Raw genomic sequence first — 19,216 nt, 5'->3', positions numbered from 1 at the left:
CCCTAAATATAATTGGGCCCACATTGGGCCTGGAGAAGGCCCAATTTCATGCAAGATCTGACTCTTCATTAAATTGGGATTTAATCCAATTTTCACATAAATATCTTGGAATATTCTAGTGGACACTTGGCTTGATTTGAACTTCTTTAACATTTGATGGCACCCAAGCGCCCCTCTTAGGTGGCACTTTGCACGTCCAAGAGAAGGGGGAGAGTGGCAGATTTGTGGGTCTAAAATACCCCCTCAAAATACCAAAATAGGTGGAAAATTGGCAAAACAAGGGGAGGTTCTGCCCAACCATTATCCTGACCTAAAAACCAAAATTATGATTGATTTAGGATAAGAAATTAGCAAGCTTTGGTCAGGAATTTATTAAGGTATGTCTAAACTTCATTATGGTTAAGATTAAAGCTTGTTTTGGTTAGGTTTTTGAATGAAAATTCAAGGGAGAATGCTGTGAAATTTCAGTCTAAATGCTTATACCTTAGGAAAGGATATAAACCTTATATATGAAGTGAAATAAACATGTTTAAGTGGTGTTTGGTTGATTTTCGGAGAAAACCAACTTAGGTTTCTTTATGCATCAATTCGGCCAAGGGAGAATCTTCAGGCAGGAGTTTGTTTCATCTTGATTTGATGATTCTATGAGTTCAAAATGTATTTTTGTATAGGAAAATACTAAAGGAAAGTGTTTAAAATCATTGGAATCAAAAATAAAATTTTTGAAAACCTATATACCCCTATTCGGCCAAGACAGTTTGAAAAGGAACGAGTTTGATCTTCATAAATCTGATTGGATATTTGAATTCTAAATGAAAAATTGTGTAGGAATGAGCCAAGAAGTTATTGAAAACAAAGGAGGAATAATTCTGTTAAAAATCAAAGAAAAAAAGAGAATTGACAGAGTTCAAGATTAAATGTTGTGTTCAAGTTGAATAATTGTTAATGTAGCTTATATATATACTTGGATTAATAGGCTTTAAGGAGAGGAAACAAGGAGAATCATATTTTCTTAAGGAGGCCGAATTATACAAGGACTAAGAGGTAGCATTAAATTATAATTTGATTATTTATCTCGCTTCTTTAATGTGATTATGTTGATTGTCTGAATTGAGAACTTATATGTGGTAATTGTTGTTTTGATGATATTTGATTGTGCTTTGGCCAAAAGCATAGAAATATGTCGATGTGAAAGTATTGATATTCCTCTTTTAGCATGATGCAAAATATGATTTTATGTGACTTGAGGATGTTTTGAAGTGCTATTGCATGACACATTATATATTGCTTAATTTACATGATAATTAGCTCATTGTTACTGAGATTTCTATGAAATCTCATTCCCTCCTATGCAAATTATGTATCAAATAGGAAGCGGATCAACAATAAAAAAGGGCAAGAAATTAGTGTTGAGCTAAGGCGGCCATTGGAATTTGTGTTAATGTATAAAGTTTATACTGTATTTTGATGAACTTTAATATAAATTTGTAATGAATCTTGGATAAGGTTGACTTGTATCTATGTCAATATGATGTGTCCTAATGTTAAGAATATTGATCATGGAATGCTTGATTGGTGTAGCACATGGAAAAAGGGAGATAAAATCAAGAAAATCATGATTAGAGGATAAAAATACCCTAAACAGTAACAATCTTGTGTTACACAAAATATGAGCAAATGGATGAATTTGGACTTGAAATCTGGCAAACTTATAGATCTTATTTTTAGCTTTAAAAAATGATAGATCACTAAATTTGAAGTTTTGTACTAGAAGATATGTCCTTCTAAAGTTGGGCTAAATACTGAAAATTTGAAAATTGATCATATAAACAATACAACTTGTCAAATTTTTTGGCTCTGTTTTGAACGGATATGAGGCCAATGAGTTTTTTTTTTCTTATAAAAGGCATAACAAGCTTCAAATAGAATTGGAACCACTCAGTTTTGATTTTTCTACATATAGTTATGAATTTTCAAAATTGACCCAAATTGCTGTAAACAGTGAATAGTAAACCATAAATAAAAATTTCAAACTTAAATTTTTCCATATTTAAGGCTTATATACTAATTCTAAAGGGTTTCAGTTACTATATGGTAAGGCAATAAATGAGGTGTGATACTATTCCCTCTCATTCTCATCTCCAACTTTGCTTAGTTAGGTCATTTTTCTACTTTCTTGATTTTTGATTCAAGTACCCTATGTATGAAAGTTCATTAACGTCAAAATAAAACTTTATGCAAATTGTTGAAATCTTTTCTTGTTTCGTTTTTGGAAGGGTTCTATTAATCTTTTAGAGGCAGATGAAACATCTCATCATAATTTATAGGTATGCTACCTTCAGTGATTGAAAAGAAATTAACAACTAATCTTGGTACTGTCTTACCTCTCAATCTCACACATGTTCAGCAATTTCCTATCACAGTAATATTGCCTCTACTCTGCAATCTCTAGGTACTTTCTTGATTCTTGATTTTAATGCTCCGTGAATTCATTAATGTTAGAATGATTTTTAATGTGAGCAAATTGAGCCCGTCGCTTGGATCAAAGGAAGTCCTATGATTACCATCATCCAAAAGAACCAAGACATGAGCTTCCTTCCTTCGACTATAGTTAAACCCAAACCCTTCAGCTCCAGGCATTACTGCTATCCTCAATTGAAAACACAATCGATAGGATTTAAGAACCAACAAGATAAAGCTAGAAGCACCTATTGAACTAAAGGGCAACATGTTCAAGTCTTCTGCAGGAAGAAGCTAGATACTATGCAGGCTGGGAAAGTAAAGAACAATGTCACAATAATCATAGCAGCAAATGATATTATAGAATTTTGGGACCATATGGAGGTTAAGGAGGTGTTCATCTCTTGTCTTCGTAAGGGTGAGAGAACTAGGGAACTATTTAGTTGCCTAGTTGTCTACTGTGGTTATTAATTTGAATGGTCTTCTTTGATAGACTCTTTTTTAATTGAATAATAAATGTGTAAATCCACTAGGGTTAGTACTTAGTAGGGATCTTTGGTTATGATGAATGAATAAGGTCCCTTTTAGCTGTTTGAAATTTGATATCCCTCTTTTATGTTTCTTTCTCTCTGAGATCACATTCTCTGTTTCCCTTTCCCTCTCCATCATTCAAAGTAAATATATCTTTAGATTTAATTGGAAATGTATTCCTCATATGGAAGAAATCCTAAAAATCTAATCAGGCATGCTATGACAAATACTATTATAGACTCACTATTATGTAGATATATAAATATTTTAAATATTAGTTAAGTTATTACTAATATAGTCGTTAGGGGGATTATTAATTTAATTCTCTACCTATAAATAGTTGATGTTGGTTCCTAATTGTATTAGACTGTTGCGTTAATGATCTGAGATCAGTAGAAGTGCATCAAGTTTTTCTCAACCCCTGATCTATCCTATTTTCTCTAGATCCCTCGTTCCTATTTTTCCCTTTCTTGTTCTTTCTATTGTCTTTCTAGGAAATACTAGAGCAATGGTATCAGAACCAGGTTACATGGCATACCAGTGGATATTATAAGTGACAGAGATCCTATTTTTATTAGTAATTTCTAGAAAGAATTTCTTAAGACTCTTAAGACTGAGCAGAAACTCACCTCAGCCTACTATCCTCAAAGCGATGGCGAAATTGATGTTTTAAACCGATGTTTGGAATCTTACTTGTGCGGCATATGGTTGGAGAATCCTAAGGATATGAGTTTTTTTTATAAGATTGAGCAAAGGATTCATTGGCAAGTGAGGGTTTCGACTGTCACTAGAGATCATACAAAGGCTCCTCCCTTCGAGCTATGGGTTTTTTATAAGATAGCAATCTATGTTCAAGAGTAGCAAGTGTTTACCTAGGAACATGCCTCTTATGTTTTTTTTCCCCTACTCTCAAATGTCAATATGCTTGTTTCGTGAGGTGTTTTGGTGGGGAAAAGTAGCCTATAGGTGTGATAAGTTAGTTTGCAAATTTGAGAGATGGTTATTATAGCTTTTGGCCAATTTGACTTATGGATCAAAAATTACTTTTTTTTAATAACAATTACAAAAGCACCTAAAACTTATTCATGACTTATGTAAAAGTAACTTTTTTAGAATTAAAAGACATTTTTGCACTCATGTTTATGTTGTTCTTATGCTTTTCTCTATATATTTCTTGTGCTTCCCAATCAGTTTTTAAATTTATTTTTAATATTCTCTTAAGTGAAAATACTTTTTAACACAATTTTACAATATTTTTAATTTTTAACATTATTTTTATGTAGAGTATATTATCCAATTAATTATGTAATATTATTTGGTTCAAAATTTTCATATTATTATGATTTTTAATTTAAATATATTTTATTCATTAAATAAAACTTTTTCTTATTATAATAATTTAAATTATTATATTTTGTAAATTCATAACTTTAATTATTTTTCATTATTTAATAAAAGTCATACCTATTTTGATCATTCTACAAACTAAACTTATTTATTCAATTATCATACAAACAACTTTTTTACTTTGCAAGATAATTTTTATAAAAAATCAATCCAAATATAAATTACATTAAGCAATTTAACCTTTTTAAAAGTAAAATTGAACATAAGTTACTTTTTCGTACCATCAATCTAAACAGACCTAACAACGAGTGTCTCTCGTGTTTAGCCCCTGAGCGGTCTTGTAATTTTATTTTGATCAGGTTTTTAATTTTCTTATAAAAAGTTTATTTTACCAGCTAAAAAGTTTTTTTTTTTGCCAACTTTATAAACGGATAAAAATAAATCCTGTTACGAGTTTTTTTTTGGCCAAACAAATCCTGTAACGAGTTAACAACTTAAATAAATCATCGTTATATTTGTAATTATATGGATAACTTTGGCCTAAAAAACATATTTATATGAATAACAATAAAGTAACGTTACTTTAATATTATATCATTATTTATTGCTGGCAAAAATATCATATCATTATTTGTTGCTTTCACGTTTTTCTTTTTCAAAAAGAGATAATCATGTGAATGGGAGAATTGCTAATAATAAGAGGAATATGATAAAAATGTGATTTCAAGAATCATGATGGTTTTTCATGTCATATGAATAGTTTGAATTGGGTTAGCGAGAATATTTGAATAGGATAAAACTTAGATCAAGTTTTATATTTGTTATATCAAGTTCAAGTTCTCTTATCACATATGATTATACATCATATTTTGTATGCAGATTTATAATCTAATGATAATACTTTAAAATATAGACACATAAAAACATATGATTGGAGAATTTGACATAATAGATATAAAAAAATTAACACAAATATTTTTCTTTTTAATTAAATTATATGAACATGAACTCTTTTCTTGAAATATGAATATTAACTTATAATATAAATACTTATTTTTCCTTGAAATACTAATATTTGGCATTTAAAATTTTTGTAATGTCTTGCTATTTCTTTTGCCAGCCAGAATATTGAAACAGTAAAAATAAGATTTAACAGAAAATAAAAAAGATGCGGGTTTTGGTTTTGGCAAATCCTATCATTTTTAAGCAGTGCAAGGGATAGTCACTTGCAAGCCCCTTTGAAGCGAGGGCAACCTTACCAAGGTATGCTTTTCACACAACGCGTTCACGGGGCATGGGCCATGAGAACCAGAGGCGATCACGCAGATAAGGGAAGAACAACCCGTAAGAACCGACATAGAAGCCCAATCGCATACTTTTGAGCCTTACATCGGCCTTTCTTTGGTGCATTTGAGCCCACAACTTGTAAGTGCCCAATTCCATCTCAATATTTAATACGTGATCCTCGGAGAAGCGGGTAAGAAGCAGCATTGCTATAATCTCCTCCTCTTGCCTCAGTTAGAGGGGGAAAAAACATTTTTTATTCTATTTATAAGGTATTATAAGGTATAAGAAATTTTTTTTTATATAAATATATATTTTTTTTATTTATTATTATGTTAATTTTATTTAGTATTTACATGAGACATAATATATATTAAATAGAATAAAAATTAAAAAATTATTAAATTTTAAATGAGAGTTAATAAAATTTTAAATTTTTCTTAATCTATGTAAAATATATTGAAAATGATTTATAAATAGGATTACTTTTAAATTTTCCTCATTTAGGTTTCGCAAATCTCTATGCTTGTTGATCTAACGGACCACGAGAAAAGTACTGGTCATTTCAATGATCTGGATAGCTGTTTGCCCTAGCAGCCTTATAAATCCGTAATTGCATCCGTATCCCGAGGACTCCGTCATATTTTCACTTCGACCCATGCGGCCCGGATCAACCCGTCCACCCGACTCTTCTCAGGTCTGTTTCGCTTGAAAATCACCACGGAGGCTGAATAAAGCGACACACGCATCCTCATAGATAGAGAGAGAGAGGGAGATTTGTGGGAAATCGAACTTTCCACTTCCGGGGATTTAAACTATGAATTTCGCTTTCGCTTTCAGATGTCTGGAGCTAATATTTCTCCCCGTCCGGTGACTCTCTCCGATTTGATCCTTGCTGTTCAATTTCAATTCTTATGAATGAAATTCACAGATATGACGGGATTTCCTCGGCCTAGTGATCCTACCCCATCTTCGTCCTCGTCTTCCTTTAGTTCCAACAGCAGGTCTGAATTCTTCTTTCAGATCATCCCTTTGTTTGTACCGATTTTTTTTTCCTCTTTCTTTCTCTCTCTGTGTCACTCTAGACTTGAGTTTTCCGCTGTCCTGATGTCGGAAGAAAGAAAGAAATTTGAATTCTGGGTCATGTAGTTTGACGGCATAAAAACCGGAAATTTGATGGCAATTTACCAAGTTTAGTGGGTTATGAAATGATGGTCTATCTTAGCTGATGCTTCTATTTTTGTCGATGGATGATAATATCTTCCTGATACTTTTTGGGCCAGCAGAAATCTTAAATAGCTCTGTACTTGTACCCAATTTATGTGGATTATTTCTGATTTTCGATTTCTAAGCTTTTCAAGGTCCTTTGTTTGGTGCTAGTTGATTTTCAACGTTGCCCATCTTTGATTTACTGCCACCAACTCAAAATTCAGCGGTAGTTTTCCCCCAAGGTGTGATTCAGTGATCTAATCCTAGCCCATTGTTGAGATCAATATAATTTGAAGTAAAATATGCACATTGCCTATCAACTGGGAGCATATTTAAGGAATTTTCTTTCTTGCGAAGAAATACATATGGATTATATAAGATGACCATAAATTCGGTGCACTGGACTACTGGGGAAGTGCTCACGCATGCTTTTATGGTCATGGAGCATGGAAACTTTGTTTATTCTTAAGTACTGAGGCTACTTGTCATTGCTTGGTCATGGAAGAATAAGCTGAATAATTCACAAGTTTCCAAGTACTTGTGAATGGATACCAAATTTATTTATTTTGGCAAACGATATCAAGTTTATTGTTGGCAGCTTCGGCAGAAAATTACTTTCTTTTGTTATTCGTTAAGCATCCAAAATTCAATATTTTTCTTCATGACTATTCTCTCACTTTATTTGTCTACTTTGGTCAGTGGAAAAAATGTATTTAATTTGTTAGCGCATAGAGAGATTTCTGCAAGATCAAAACATGTACCGAAACAGCACTGGGGAGAAGCTTCTGAACCAAAAACTGGTTCTTGCCCTCATACTAAAAACGATGCTGTGAGAGATTCGAAATGCAGTCTCCTCTCATGGTAATTTTGCAACTGAAGAGTATAGATCTCATTGAATGAAAAGCAAGCTGGTTCAAGATGTGTGCTCTCTTTTTTTCCCCCCTTTCTTCAAGAACAGCAAAATTGGAGTAATAAACATCTCTAACAATGACTTTCAGGATTGAGGCGGAGTCATTGCGGCATCTATCAGCTAAATATTGTCCTTTGTTGCCTCCCCCACGATCTACTATTGCAGCAGCGTTTAGTCCAGATGGAAAAGTGCTTGCATCGACACAGTAAGTTGGACTTTCCTCTTCCTCTTCCTTTTGCTACTTAGAACTCCGTTGTGGTTAGCTTTGTTTTTGTTTGGCATGTGCAGTGGTGACCATACTGTAAAGATAATTGATTGGGAAACTGGAAGTTGCTTAAATGTGTTAATTGGCCATAGAAGGACCCCTTGGGTGGTAAGCTTGTCATTTTATTGTTTGCCTCAATTTCTTGTAGTTAAATTTTATTTCATAGTTTCTCTTACGCTTGGTACTGATTATCGTTTCTAGAGAAGACAACAAAGCCCTGTTTTCGGTCATTTAATATTTGTTAAATGTGTTAGTGTGTGACAATTTTTTTTCTTTATTAGGTTTGAGGTGTTATATTATGTAAGAGTAGTTTGGTTGTGACTGGTGCACTAGAGTTTTATTCGAGCACGTGGCAAATGGCAATTAGCAAGTTTGTTCAGTTCCCATAGTTGGCAAGCGTCCCTTTTAGCCGGGAATGCATTCTGTCATTGATTTTTGTAGTTGTGCCTAAAAAGTTTATAATAATTTTATAATAATTTGGATAAGTTAGCATTGCCTTCAATATAGAAATGAATGGTAGTGGCTTGTATTGATTGTTTATCTGATTCAATTCCTTGTTAGCTGGATACTAGATGCTTTAACCATTTTGTTTATTGCTTGGTTCAACTAAAGAATGCATTCCTTTCTTCTGAGTTTAAGTCTCTTCTCTCTATTAATATGGTGCTGATGAATTACAGGTTAGGTTCCATCCGCTGCAACCGCATATACTTGCTAGTGGGAGCTTGGATCAAGAAGTTCGCTTATGGGATGCTAACACATCAAAATGCATACTATTTCACCATTTCTGTAATTTTACTCTCAATTCCCCTAAGTCCTAAATTACTTCTCCACTGTTGCAGAGTTTGTCTATTGCTCTATTGCTTCTATTCTCACTCTCATTATGATCTTTCCAATCACAGATCGCCCCATTGCATCCATTGCTTTTCATGCTGAAGGGGAAATACTTGCCATTGCATCAGGCCACAAGGTATGAAATTTACTTGCTGTTTGCCTATTTAATCTCTTATCTCATGTTTTTCTTGCTTTTTTTTTTTTGGTGGATCGGATGACATTGGTTTTTTCAATGCTGTGCCAGCTGTACATATGGCATTACAACAAGAGAGGTGAAGGATCCTCACCAACATTTGTGTTGAAGACGAGGCGTTCACTTCGGGCTGTTCACTTTCACCCGCATGCAGCACCATATCTTTTAACTGCTGAGGTGACAAATTGTGACGCCTTTGGTCATTTTCCGTGATTATTTACCTGTTGTGGCCAAAGTATCATGTTTGATTTCTTGTTGTAGGCTGATGCGTTTGGTTGATGTGCAGGTCAATGATCTTGACTCTCCAGATTCCTCAATGACGCGGGCTACATCTCCTGGTTATTTACAATATCCTCCACCTGCTGTGATTGTTGCAAATATTCATTTTAAGGAACATATTGCTTTTCCCAGCGGTGAATTACCTTATTTGTCATTGCCATTTTTCTTCTTGCCTTCATTTAATGTTGATGATTCAAGAATGGAAACACATAATGCTAGTCTTGTTGCTGGTTCAGAGAACATGCAAATTGAATCTTCTGCCTCAGCACAGTTTCAAGCAGTCACAAATGCTACAGAGCAATATAATAATATTGTGTCTCCCATGGACACAGTCTCTGAGATTCCTACTAGCTCTCAAACTGGTACAGAATGTGCTGTCCATAGTACCTTCTCTAATGGAATGGGAACTGGTATCAGTAACCTTGCTGTGGATGGTATGGAGACTGATGAAACAGTACCAACTGAAGGAAGCCAACATGGAAACTCTACAAATGTCGATTCTCTGAGTAATGTGCTGCATGGTTTATACAGACAGACAACAAATCATGAGGCTCTTAATGACTTGGGTCAATTTCACCGTTTTTTCCCCTCAAGGGACCCAAGTGGATGGGAGCTACCCTTTCTGCAAGGATGGTTAATGGGTCAAGGCCAAGTTGGTGTCCCCTTGGTGCTTCCTCATCTGAGTGGTAGTCGGGACAGCTTAGCTCAGATGGGTTCTTCCCCCATGGCATCTAATTTGTCTCCTCATGATGATGAAGCAACAACTTCATCTTCAGCTATTCCAGGAAGCACAAGTATACCAGGAGCTCCAGGGAGATCTGGTTGGCGGAGTTATTTTCCACAATCTCAAGTTCCTGCATCTGTATCTGGCAATATGGCCTCTTCCATTAACATCCCGCATGGTGGTCCTGACATTCAAACCATTATAAGTCGGATTCAGTCAGAACTTGCCACATCAGTAGCTGCCGCAGCTGCCGCAGAGCTGCCTTGCACAGTGAAGCTCAGAGTATGGTCGCATGACATAAAAAATCCCTGTGCCCCACTAAATGGCGAAAGGTGCCGCCTTGCAATACCACATGCTGTCTTGTGCAGGTATCATCTATGGTTAACCTATTTTCCATCGTGACATTGAATTTTATTGTTGTTTGGAAAAAATAGTTGTTTCACTTTGCTAGTCCATCCATTTTGAGAATTGATTGCTTCAATTCATAAAAATGGCTCAAGTTCTAAATTTTATGTTCATAATTATTTGCAGTGACTTGTTCAATTTTTATACTGTTTACATTTACACATTATGTTTCTAATGCAAAACTATGTTTGCAGTGAAATGGGTGCCCATTTTTCACCATGTGGTAGGTTTCTGGCTGCATGTGTTGCATGTATGCTTCCTCATGTAGAAGCTGATTCAGGATTACAAACTCAAGTACAACATGAATCAGGAGTTGCAACATCCCCAACACGACATCCAATCTCCGCACACCAGGTTATGTACGAGCTTCGCATATATTCACTTGAGGAGTCAACGTAAGGCACACTTCCTTCAACATATTTTTCTGGATAATGATTTGATTAAACAGGCACACCTCTGTGTTTATATCTAAAATAGTTTTGCTATCTAAATTTCTTGACTAGATTTGGAATGGTGCTTGCATCGCGGGCAATTAGAGCAGCTCACTGTCTGACTTCTATTCAGGTCAGTTGATTTATTTATTGATAACAAAACCATTCTTTTATCATTGTATTCATTATTATCATCACCAACCTATGCATAAAAATGTCTACCATTTATTATGTTGTGGGGTATCATTTAACTATATATTAAGAATTGCAGGTCCGGATTTAATAAAAAACGGAAGTAAGAAAGAGAGAAAAATGTTGGGGCTGAATAACAATTACTTGTTCTTTCTCCTGCCTTGTGTGCACTTTTAAATATTTCCTATCCTTTTTAATCACAGTTCTAGCTTTTCTTCTTATCAAATACAATTTGCTTTTTGTCCATTATTCCCCACCTTCTCTCTCTCACACACGTGTGGGCGTACATTTTTCTGTCTTAGGAACCCCTGAAATGAAATAGGAAACCTAATGGAACTGCAAATTGTTGTCAAGCTTGTTATGATAGCTTAATTGCCTATTTCTGTTTTGATGTCTCGCAAATAATCTATTTCTTATCTATCATTGTCATTTTTCTTTACTTGATTAGCTATGGTTTAAAAAGTTTTTGTCTTTGTGGATTAAATGTGTTTAACACTATTTAATGTGCAGTTCTCACCCACATCTGAGCACATACTTCTTGCCTATGGTAGACGCCATGGATCTCTTCTTAAAAGCATTGTTATTGATGGAGAAACAACGCTACCTGTATATACTGTGTTAGAGGTAAATTCTCTCTTAGTCTCAATGTAGTTTTCTCATTCATGTCATTCCTCCACTAGTTCTGAAAAATCAATTTATAAATGTTTGTTTTGATTGGTCATGAACTTCTGTGTTCATTATGGACCACCACTGGGAAACGTCAGCCATCACATTTGATAGTTTGATATGTTTTAGGCTGAATCAGGTTCCTGAATTTACTTGTTTCAGGTATACAGAGTGTCAGATATGAAACTCGTCATGGTGCTTCCTAGTGCAGAGGATGAGGTCAATGTAGCATGCTTTCATCCTTTTCCTGGGAGAGGGCTTGTTTATGGAACTAAGGTATTCTTTTATATGTTACCTGCTAAATTCACTGACATTGGCTAATCGGTAACACATTCCTTCTGGTTGTAGGAAGGAAAGCTTAGGGTGCTCCACTACGATGGAGCTAATGCGGTAAATGGGGCTAAAGCAAGTTACTTACCCGAGGAGAACATTATTGGAGTCAACTAACAAGTAAGGTAAATATTACTTGTTTTTTAGGTTTTCTAATTTTTATAGATGCTCTTCTACACGGTATTTGATTCATTGTTTTTTTGTTTTTTAAATGAAAACTGGAGTCCATCAATTAAGAGGTCTGTACATGCCATTGGTCAGTAATACCTAACTTCCCTCATCGATCGCCACCTCTTAGGAAAAAGGTGGGGTTTGATCAAAGATGCAAAACTATCTGTAAGACTGAAAAAGCTTAGCCAAATAATCAGCTGTGGTTAAGCTCTCTCTATGGACATGTTTAATCATCACTGATTCTTTGGTTTCAATTCCATTTTGGGAGATACAAGGGTAAGGGGTATAGAAAATTGAAGAATTAGGTATATGTTGGTTACCTGTTTGATAATTGTTTGTTGTTGCTGATATGAGGCTCTGTGGAAAGGCTTTGTTGGTTATTCAGACAGGCTTGAATATTTCTTATTTCCTGAAGCTAGATGTTAAACTGTATATTTTTCTCTTGTTTCCTTGCAACAGATTTAGATTGGTCAATGTATGAAATCACATCGGACTGTATCGTTGTGTTCTTCTGCTCTCTACTTAGCTTGTTGCTTGGAATTAACGCATAGATTTTCCACAAGCTTATCTAGGTTTTAGGTGCGAAAAGAGGAGTTATGGAACTCTTCTCAATATAACACTCAGAACAATGATTCTGTTAGAGTGTAGGTCTACTGTACCTATTCCATTATTTTCCCCACTCCACAAGACTTACCTTGTCCCATGGTGGAAATCAAGTGTTGGAGCCAGGGGTTTCATTTCATTTCCACTAAGCTTGGGACTGTTATCAACTGCAGAGCAAAACTGCTATCTTTCATCCCAACAAACTAGCCTGTCACAGAACCATGAGTGCAGTCCACTACCACTTCATAGTAGCCATTAGGCATGAATTTGTAATTCAGAATCTGCGCTCCGTCTTCATCACAATGTGCAACCAATGAGATTAGGTGTTGATGATGCAACCTTGGTAAAAATGCAATCTTTCTCAAAAATTCTTTTTGGCCTTTTAAGGAATCTCCTTTTCACTATTCCCATAGTTGTTTCATAAAAACAAAATGCATTTAGAAACCTTCCCATAACCTCCTCAGCAAACTTTAGATGAGTTCCTAACGTTTTGAGTTGCGTGAGCCAGTTCTTTGAAAATGAATGCTTTCGCACCATCTATTTTGATAGAACTATTAAGGGGACGATAGCTTGGGATGGTATTTGACATGACTTTGTTATCACAAGGATGACTATTGTAAAGATTGCCCCAACACAACGTGGTTGTATTAATATCTCTTGTACGTCTTAGCAAGTACTCTAATTAACACAGAATCTTCCCTTAAATGGTGAGGAGAGTATACTTGTATGGTCGGTTCTGTTGGTTGCCTTCATCATTTTCTTTTGCTAGTAGTGGCAAGTTAAATGGCAGATTATGGTTTCTAGCAAGTGCTCCCAAATTTCTTTCTGCCATGCTTCAATCAGAAAATCTTGACCACCCATATACAGAACTCCTGTCTGGTTTATTTCATCGTGTCTTCTCTACTCAACAGTCGTTCATTCTCCTCCAACTCTAAGCAAAGTTGATTTTATGGAGCTTTGACTGTTTGCTTTTTGTTTACGGAGGGTAATGGGCTTGGACTGGTCAAAATCAACTGCTAATTGGGGCAATTTGCTGCTACAGTTAAGCCCATCTTATATTTTATGCCTTGCCAATTCAACATTGGGCTTCTACTTCGTCTAATTTTCTTAAACTCGATCTATGATCCTGTTTGTATCCTTCTCCGTCGTTATCTCTGTCACTTGTCCTGGCCTCAGTCAAATGCACTCCCAAGCTTGTCTTGTTTGCTGCATGACATTCATCTATTGTTTGTGGATGATAATGTTTTTCTTCATCTAGTTTAATATTGATCCCTTAAGATCTTTCGGGTCTTGGATTGGGTCCGCCTTTTCTGTGGTATGAACGAATGATTTGAAGAACTTTGATTGACAGATTCGGAGACACCCACAACCCTGATTTTCTTTCTTTCTTTCCCCCTTTTTTTTTTTTCCCGGTTGGGTTACAAAGGCAAGCCGGTGCATGAGACAGAGAAATTAGGATGGCCTCCTAGGTACACCAATCAAGAGCAAGCAAAACAGTTGCTAGTGACAGCATTGCAAGTCCTCTAAGGACATCCTCAAACAACCATACCGTACATCTGTTACTAGGACTATAAAAAGTATCTTGATGCCCCTCTCTTGCAAGGAAGTCTACGCATCTGATGATGTTTCTACACGTGTATCGTAGTTCTGCCTCCCAATTTTGGAATAGTAGCTCTCTAACTTCAGCAATGACACTTCGCGAGGGGCGATCTAGTGGATGTTCTCTGATAAGAAGATTGAAGGCATCCAATGAATCTAAAATCTAAGTGCACAACAACCTCACGGAATCCAAGTTGCTGCCTGAGTTCCAAACCTGTTTTAATTGCCAACAATTCTAACCAAGCACAAGCAAACAGGTCTATGAAATCCCATGACCCACTCTCCTGACTCATTTCTGATGAGCCCCCCCCCCCCCCATGTCACCTGGACAAGTAGCCAATCTGAACCGTTGACATCAATACAAACTGCACCATAAGTTGGGGGAGTCCGGTAGTCTTCTTGGAGACTATACCCATTAAAGAACAACCCTGATTTTCCATACATACCTTTTCCACCTCCTTTTGTTTTTTTGAGGATGTCATATGACTTTCTTTTCTTTTGTTTTGTTTTTGTTTTTTGTTTTTTTTTTGGGGCAAACCATAGGACTTTATCTTTCGAGTCTCTTGTGAAAAGGCAATTTTTTCCTACAGAGAAGAGGAAGTGTTTTTTTTCAGTCAGTTTCACCATGGCCAAATACTTTATATGTATTTGGGTCAGAGCAAGTAACGTAAAATTATTTAACATTACAATTTCTCGTGTGATTGTAGGTTTAGAAGCATGACTGGAGGTAGAATGCTACGAACTGCTTCGCATCACCTGTACTTCTGAGATGGTAGACTGAAGATTCCAACCTACTTTGTTTGGTTTTACATTTGTGGTGGTGTGAAATTTGAACAGACAGTGACATATCCTGCCTAAATTTTATTACATGAGTAATGCCCAGGGTTTTTTTTTTTTTAAAACTTCTGATAAAAGGGCTGAAGTAATATTAAATGTACCTAATTTACATGCGGCTATCTCTGCAGATGCCCCATGATCTGCCCGAGCAAACATACTGGATTGCTGAGTGCATGCAATGCAGCCCATCAAATGCTGGGACCTCACACTCACTTCCCCAGAAGCTGTACAGTTTGTATTATTCATGTACTAACATGCTCTCTCTCCACATTTGCATTCCCTATTCCTCCAAACCCCCCCCCCAAAAAGTGGGTTTTTCTTTTTCATTTTACACATCCTGTGTACAAGGAGTTGCCCAAAAAAAGGAAAAAGAAATTTATCTTCACTGAAAGCTTTGATGCTTTATGGACTCTCAGGAACTGAGCAAAGCTGCGAACTATAACGCAGAATTGCTCAAGTTTGTGTTCGGGCGCCAAAAACCCAAGCCCATGAGCAAAGAAATCCACCTGTGATCGAAATAAATCAGAGACCTGGAAAAAGCTTATTTGAACTTTTTTCGTAAGTTAAAAATGAGCAGTGGACCTTGAAGGTAAAAATACTAAAGAAAAAATGAAAGAAGTTTCCCGTAGATGGAGATGAGGTCCGCCTGGGAATCCAAGAGAGAAGGTACGAAGAAAAAAATGAAAATGATTGATATGGTTTTGTGAGGGCAGAGAGAAAAGGTTAAAGAAATGAAAGAAGCTAAAGAAAAATTGGCATAATCATAAATAAAAGGTTATAAGCGGGTCCTATTCGTGATTTCCAGATCTAGAAAAACAACAATCACCCCTTGTACTTGGAGGATATTTCCTGATATGTTGGTTGCAAAAATCTAAACCGTCATGAGCTTCGAAAATGTGCGTTTGCATGTTTCTTGTCATTTATTTACGATACAGCTGACATGAATTGATTTGCAATCATTTACTATGTGAAAATGAACATATATTGTTATTAATCATTTAGTTTTTAGATTTTAGCTTAGCTCTGGACTTGGCAAAAGGAGACCCGCAGTTTAACAGAAAACACTTGATGTATATACTACTTTCGATCCTTAACATAAGAGTTAGTTGATTAATTTAAGTAGATTAAGAAAACTAGTTAAGTTAATTATTTGTAATAACTATATGTTGTATTTCCTAAAATATCTTTGATAATCAAGTTTATTAGATAGAACTATCATTATTATAAGGACTACTTTAAGGGAAAATAGATAAATATGAGAAACAAAATATATTAAGGTCTTATATTTATGATCAAAATAAAAGTAAAACGAGGTCTTATATTAAGAATTGGAGGTAGTACATAGAACTTATAACAGAAATCACTGTTTCAAATAACTGATATTTAGTACTACCTCCCGTTCTATTTATAAGAGCTAGTTGACTAATTTGAGGAGATTAAGAAAAGAAGTTAAGTTAGTTATTTGTAATAAATAGATATTATCTTTCTTAAAATATCCTTACTAATCAAGTGTATTAGCTAGAACTATTATTGTTAAAACAACTATCTTGGAAAAAAAATACATAAATATGAGAGACAAAATAGATTGAGATTTTATATTTAGGATCAAAATAAAAGTCAGATAAGGTCTTATATTAAGAATCGGAAATAATATAAAGGAGAAATAAGTTGTTTTGAATTTGCTATTATAACAATAACTAACATCATTATGTTGTCGTAACAGTAATGGAGAATCTGTTTCCTTGTTTTAAAAAAAAAAATCAAAACCACCCAAAAAAAAAAAAACATGCAACATAAAGTGTTTGTTTAAATGATATGGCAAACGTGACAAGCGCCTTGATAGCCGGAGAAACAGAGAGAGAGAGAGAGAGAGAATGGAGTAACGGGTATTGTTGGATTCAATCAAACTCGAATTATTATTATTATTACTAGGGGTGTTCAAGAATGACCCGTCCCGGTCGGCCCGTTCCGGTCCCGGTCTTATTGGAACGGGACGGATCCGTCCCGAAATTTTTCGGACTGGACAAACCGGGACGGGACAAAAGATGGACCGGGACGGGACGGGACACGGGACGGGGTCGTCCCGTCCCGGTCCCGTCCCGGTCCTTTTTTATTTTTTTTTTTAATTTTTTTAATTTTTTATCCCATCTATATAATATTATTTTTTTCATATTTTTTTAAGATTTGAGACTATTGTATGGAAGTATAGATATATTTATTTAGAGTTTTTATATTTGTTAATGATTTGAGATTATTGATGATTAGAATTTTTAGCAAGTTTTTATTGTGTTAAAAGCTTTTGTTTAGAGTTTTTAATGATTATTATATGTAATATTTTAAGTTTTTATTTAAGAGTGTCCAAACAAATAAATAAAAATAAAAAGATGTTTTTATAATGTTTAAGCCCAAAAAAACATAATTAAAAAAATCAGATTTTATTTAAAAAAAATTTAAAAAATTTAAAAAAAAAAAAAAAAAAAAAAGGGGTTCGGGACGTCCCGGTCCCGTCCCGGATTCGTCCCGTCCCGACTGGGACCGGGACAACCCTGGGACGGGCCGGGACACAGGACAGATTTTCTGTCCCGTTACTGTTCACCGGGACGGAACCGGGACGGGCCTGTCCCGGTCCCGATCCGTCCCGTGAACAGCCCTAATTATTACTACTAACTCCTGTCTAGTTTAGTTGGGAATCGCAATTAATCTAAAATATAATTTTAATCTGTTTTGTTTTGTATTTTTTAAAAATATCTCTATTAATTAAAAAAATTATTAAAAAATAATTTTAATTATTTAATACATATGATTAAAGAAAATAATTTTAAAAAATTAACATAATAAATAATTAATTTAATTAATTTTTTTAATCACCACAAAAGTTAGCATGCTACGCATGAATCCAAAAAAAAAAATCTGCGCGTTGACCGGTCAAAGGGACATTAAAAGCAGTATCTTTAATTTTTAACCCGTAAACAAGACGGGTTTGAACGGGACATGCATTGACGGATATTTTGTTCCTTCTTTGACCACAACTGTTGTTTTCTGTGTGTCTGAATCTGAACTCTGAATACCCAACAGAAACAGACAACCAGAAAGACAAACCCACGCTGGCCACTCCACAAATAGACAAAATTGCGAACCGAATAATTCATTTGAAGTTGATATTCATTAAGAAAAGAAAAAGCTGAAATTAATAACTAACAGTTCAGTGATATCCAAAAATATACACTAAGATGCTGCTGCAGACGAAGATGAAGACGAAGACGACGACTCAAATTTGTAATATTTATCGACGGCGAGTGAGACGTCCCAAGTACAACTGAGACCTTTAGGGATGATCACGAGGTCTCCGGCGCCGAACTCCACAAACTCCGATGAGCCTTTTGGGTACGCCTTCACCTTCCCTTTCAGCAGATAACACGTCTCTTCTGCATCAAACTTCAACTGGTACTTCCCTGGCGAACAACCCCATCTTCTTTTTGTAACCCACAAAACAAAACCCATCACATCCCCAGGAAAATAGAAGCAAAAACACAAACATCAGAGATGAAGAACTTAAACCCAGATACATGGATTTGCAGAGAGAGAGAGAGAGAGAGAGAGAGAGGGATTGAGAACAAGGAGCATACTTGGGCCAGCAGGTGACATTAAGAGTGGCAAGGCGTGCCTGAGGAGGATTTCTTTCGACGATGATTTTAAGGTTTGAATTGGAATCTGAAGCCATGGAATATAATGGGGGAGGAGTAGGGTGAGAGAGAGAGAGAGAGAGAGAGAGAGAGAGAGAGAAGCCGATGAAATCAAAAGTATGGTGCTTTAATTGCCAGCCGGTGACTGTGAGATATTTGGAGATTAAAGAGAAGGAATCTTCTGCAGAGTTAGAAGACGATAAGGAAGGCTTGGAATATATGTTCATATATGTTACTCCTCCGGTCCTAATTATAACACCCAATTG

General features: G+C 35.5%; 2 protein-coding genes across 5 annotated transcripts; one reads left to right on the top strand and one right to left on the bottom strand.

Annotated features, from left to right (window-relative positions):
- Positions 1-6,363: 6,363 nt before the first annotated feature.
- Positions 6,364-15,667, top strand: LOC114735091 (uncharacterized). Of its 3 annotated transcripts, XM_028922768.1 has the most exons (16): positions 6,365-6,626; positions 7,531-7,692; positions 7,830-7,946; positions 8,030-8,114; positions 8,684-8,792; positions 8,906-8,973; positions 9,082-9,207; positions 9,317-9,443; positions 9,546-10,401; positions 10,633-10,833; positions 10,942-11,002; positions 11,572-11,685; positions 11,890-12,003; positions 12,076-12,177; positions 15,138-15,202; positions 15,396-15,667. In XM_028922768.1, exons 1-14 carry the CDS (start codon positions 6,541-6,543, stop codon positions 12,172-12,174), a joined length of 2,325 nt encoding a protein of 774 aa, XP_028778601.1. In that variant the 5' UTR covers positions 6,365-6,540; the 3' UTR covers positions 12,175-12,177; positions 15,138-15,202; positions 15,396-15,667. The 3 variants fall into 3 exon arrangements, with proteins under 3 accessions (XP_028778583.1, XP_028778592.1, XP_028778601.1); XM_028922750.1 differs by having other exon boundaries at positions 6,364-6,626; positions 9,317-10,401; XM_028922759.1 differs by having other exon boundaries at positions 6,364-6,626; positions 9,317-10,401; positions 12,076-12,182.
- Positions 15,668-18,244: 2,577 nt separating this feature from the next.
- Positions 18,245-19,176, bottom strand: LOC114735125 (uncharacterized). Of its 2 annotated transcripts, none has more exons than XM_028922794.1 (2): positions 18,894-19,176; positions 18,245-18,739 (listed from the first exon to the last, which is right to left on the bottom strand). In XM_028922794.1, exons 1-2 carry the CDS (start codon positions 18,986-18,988, stop codon positions 18,493-18,495), a joined length of 342 nt encoding a protein of 113 aa, XP_028778627.1. In that variant the 5' UTR covers positions 18,989-19,176; the 3' UTR covers positions 18,245-18,492. The 2 variants fall into 2 exon arrangements, with proteins under 2 accessions (XP_028778627.1, XP_028778635.1); XM_028922802.1 differs by having other exon boundaries at positions 18,245-18,736.
- Between the last annotated feature and the right edge of the window lie 40 nt (positions 19,177-19,216).

The sequence above is a fragment of the Neltuma alba genome, unplaced genomic scaffold (genome assembly GCF_004799145.2).
Source record: "Neltuma alba isolate B1F8T4 unplaced genomic scaffold, ASM479914v2 tig00002665_pilon, whole genome shotgun sequence".
NCBI lineage: Eukaryota > Viridiplantae > Streptophyta > Magnoliopsida > Fabales > Fabaceae > Neltuma > Neltuma alba.
The sequence above is the reverse complement of the archived record's forward strand: the minus strand, read 5'-3'. Positions and strand labels throughout refer to the sequence as shown.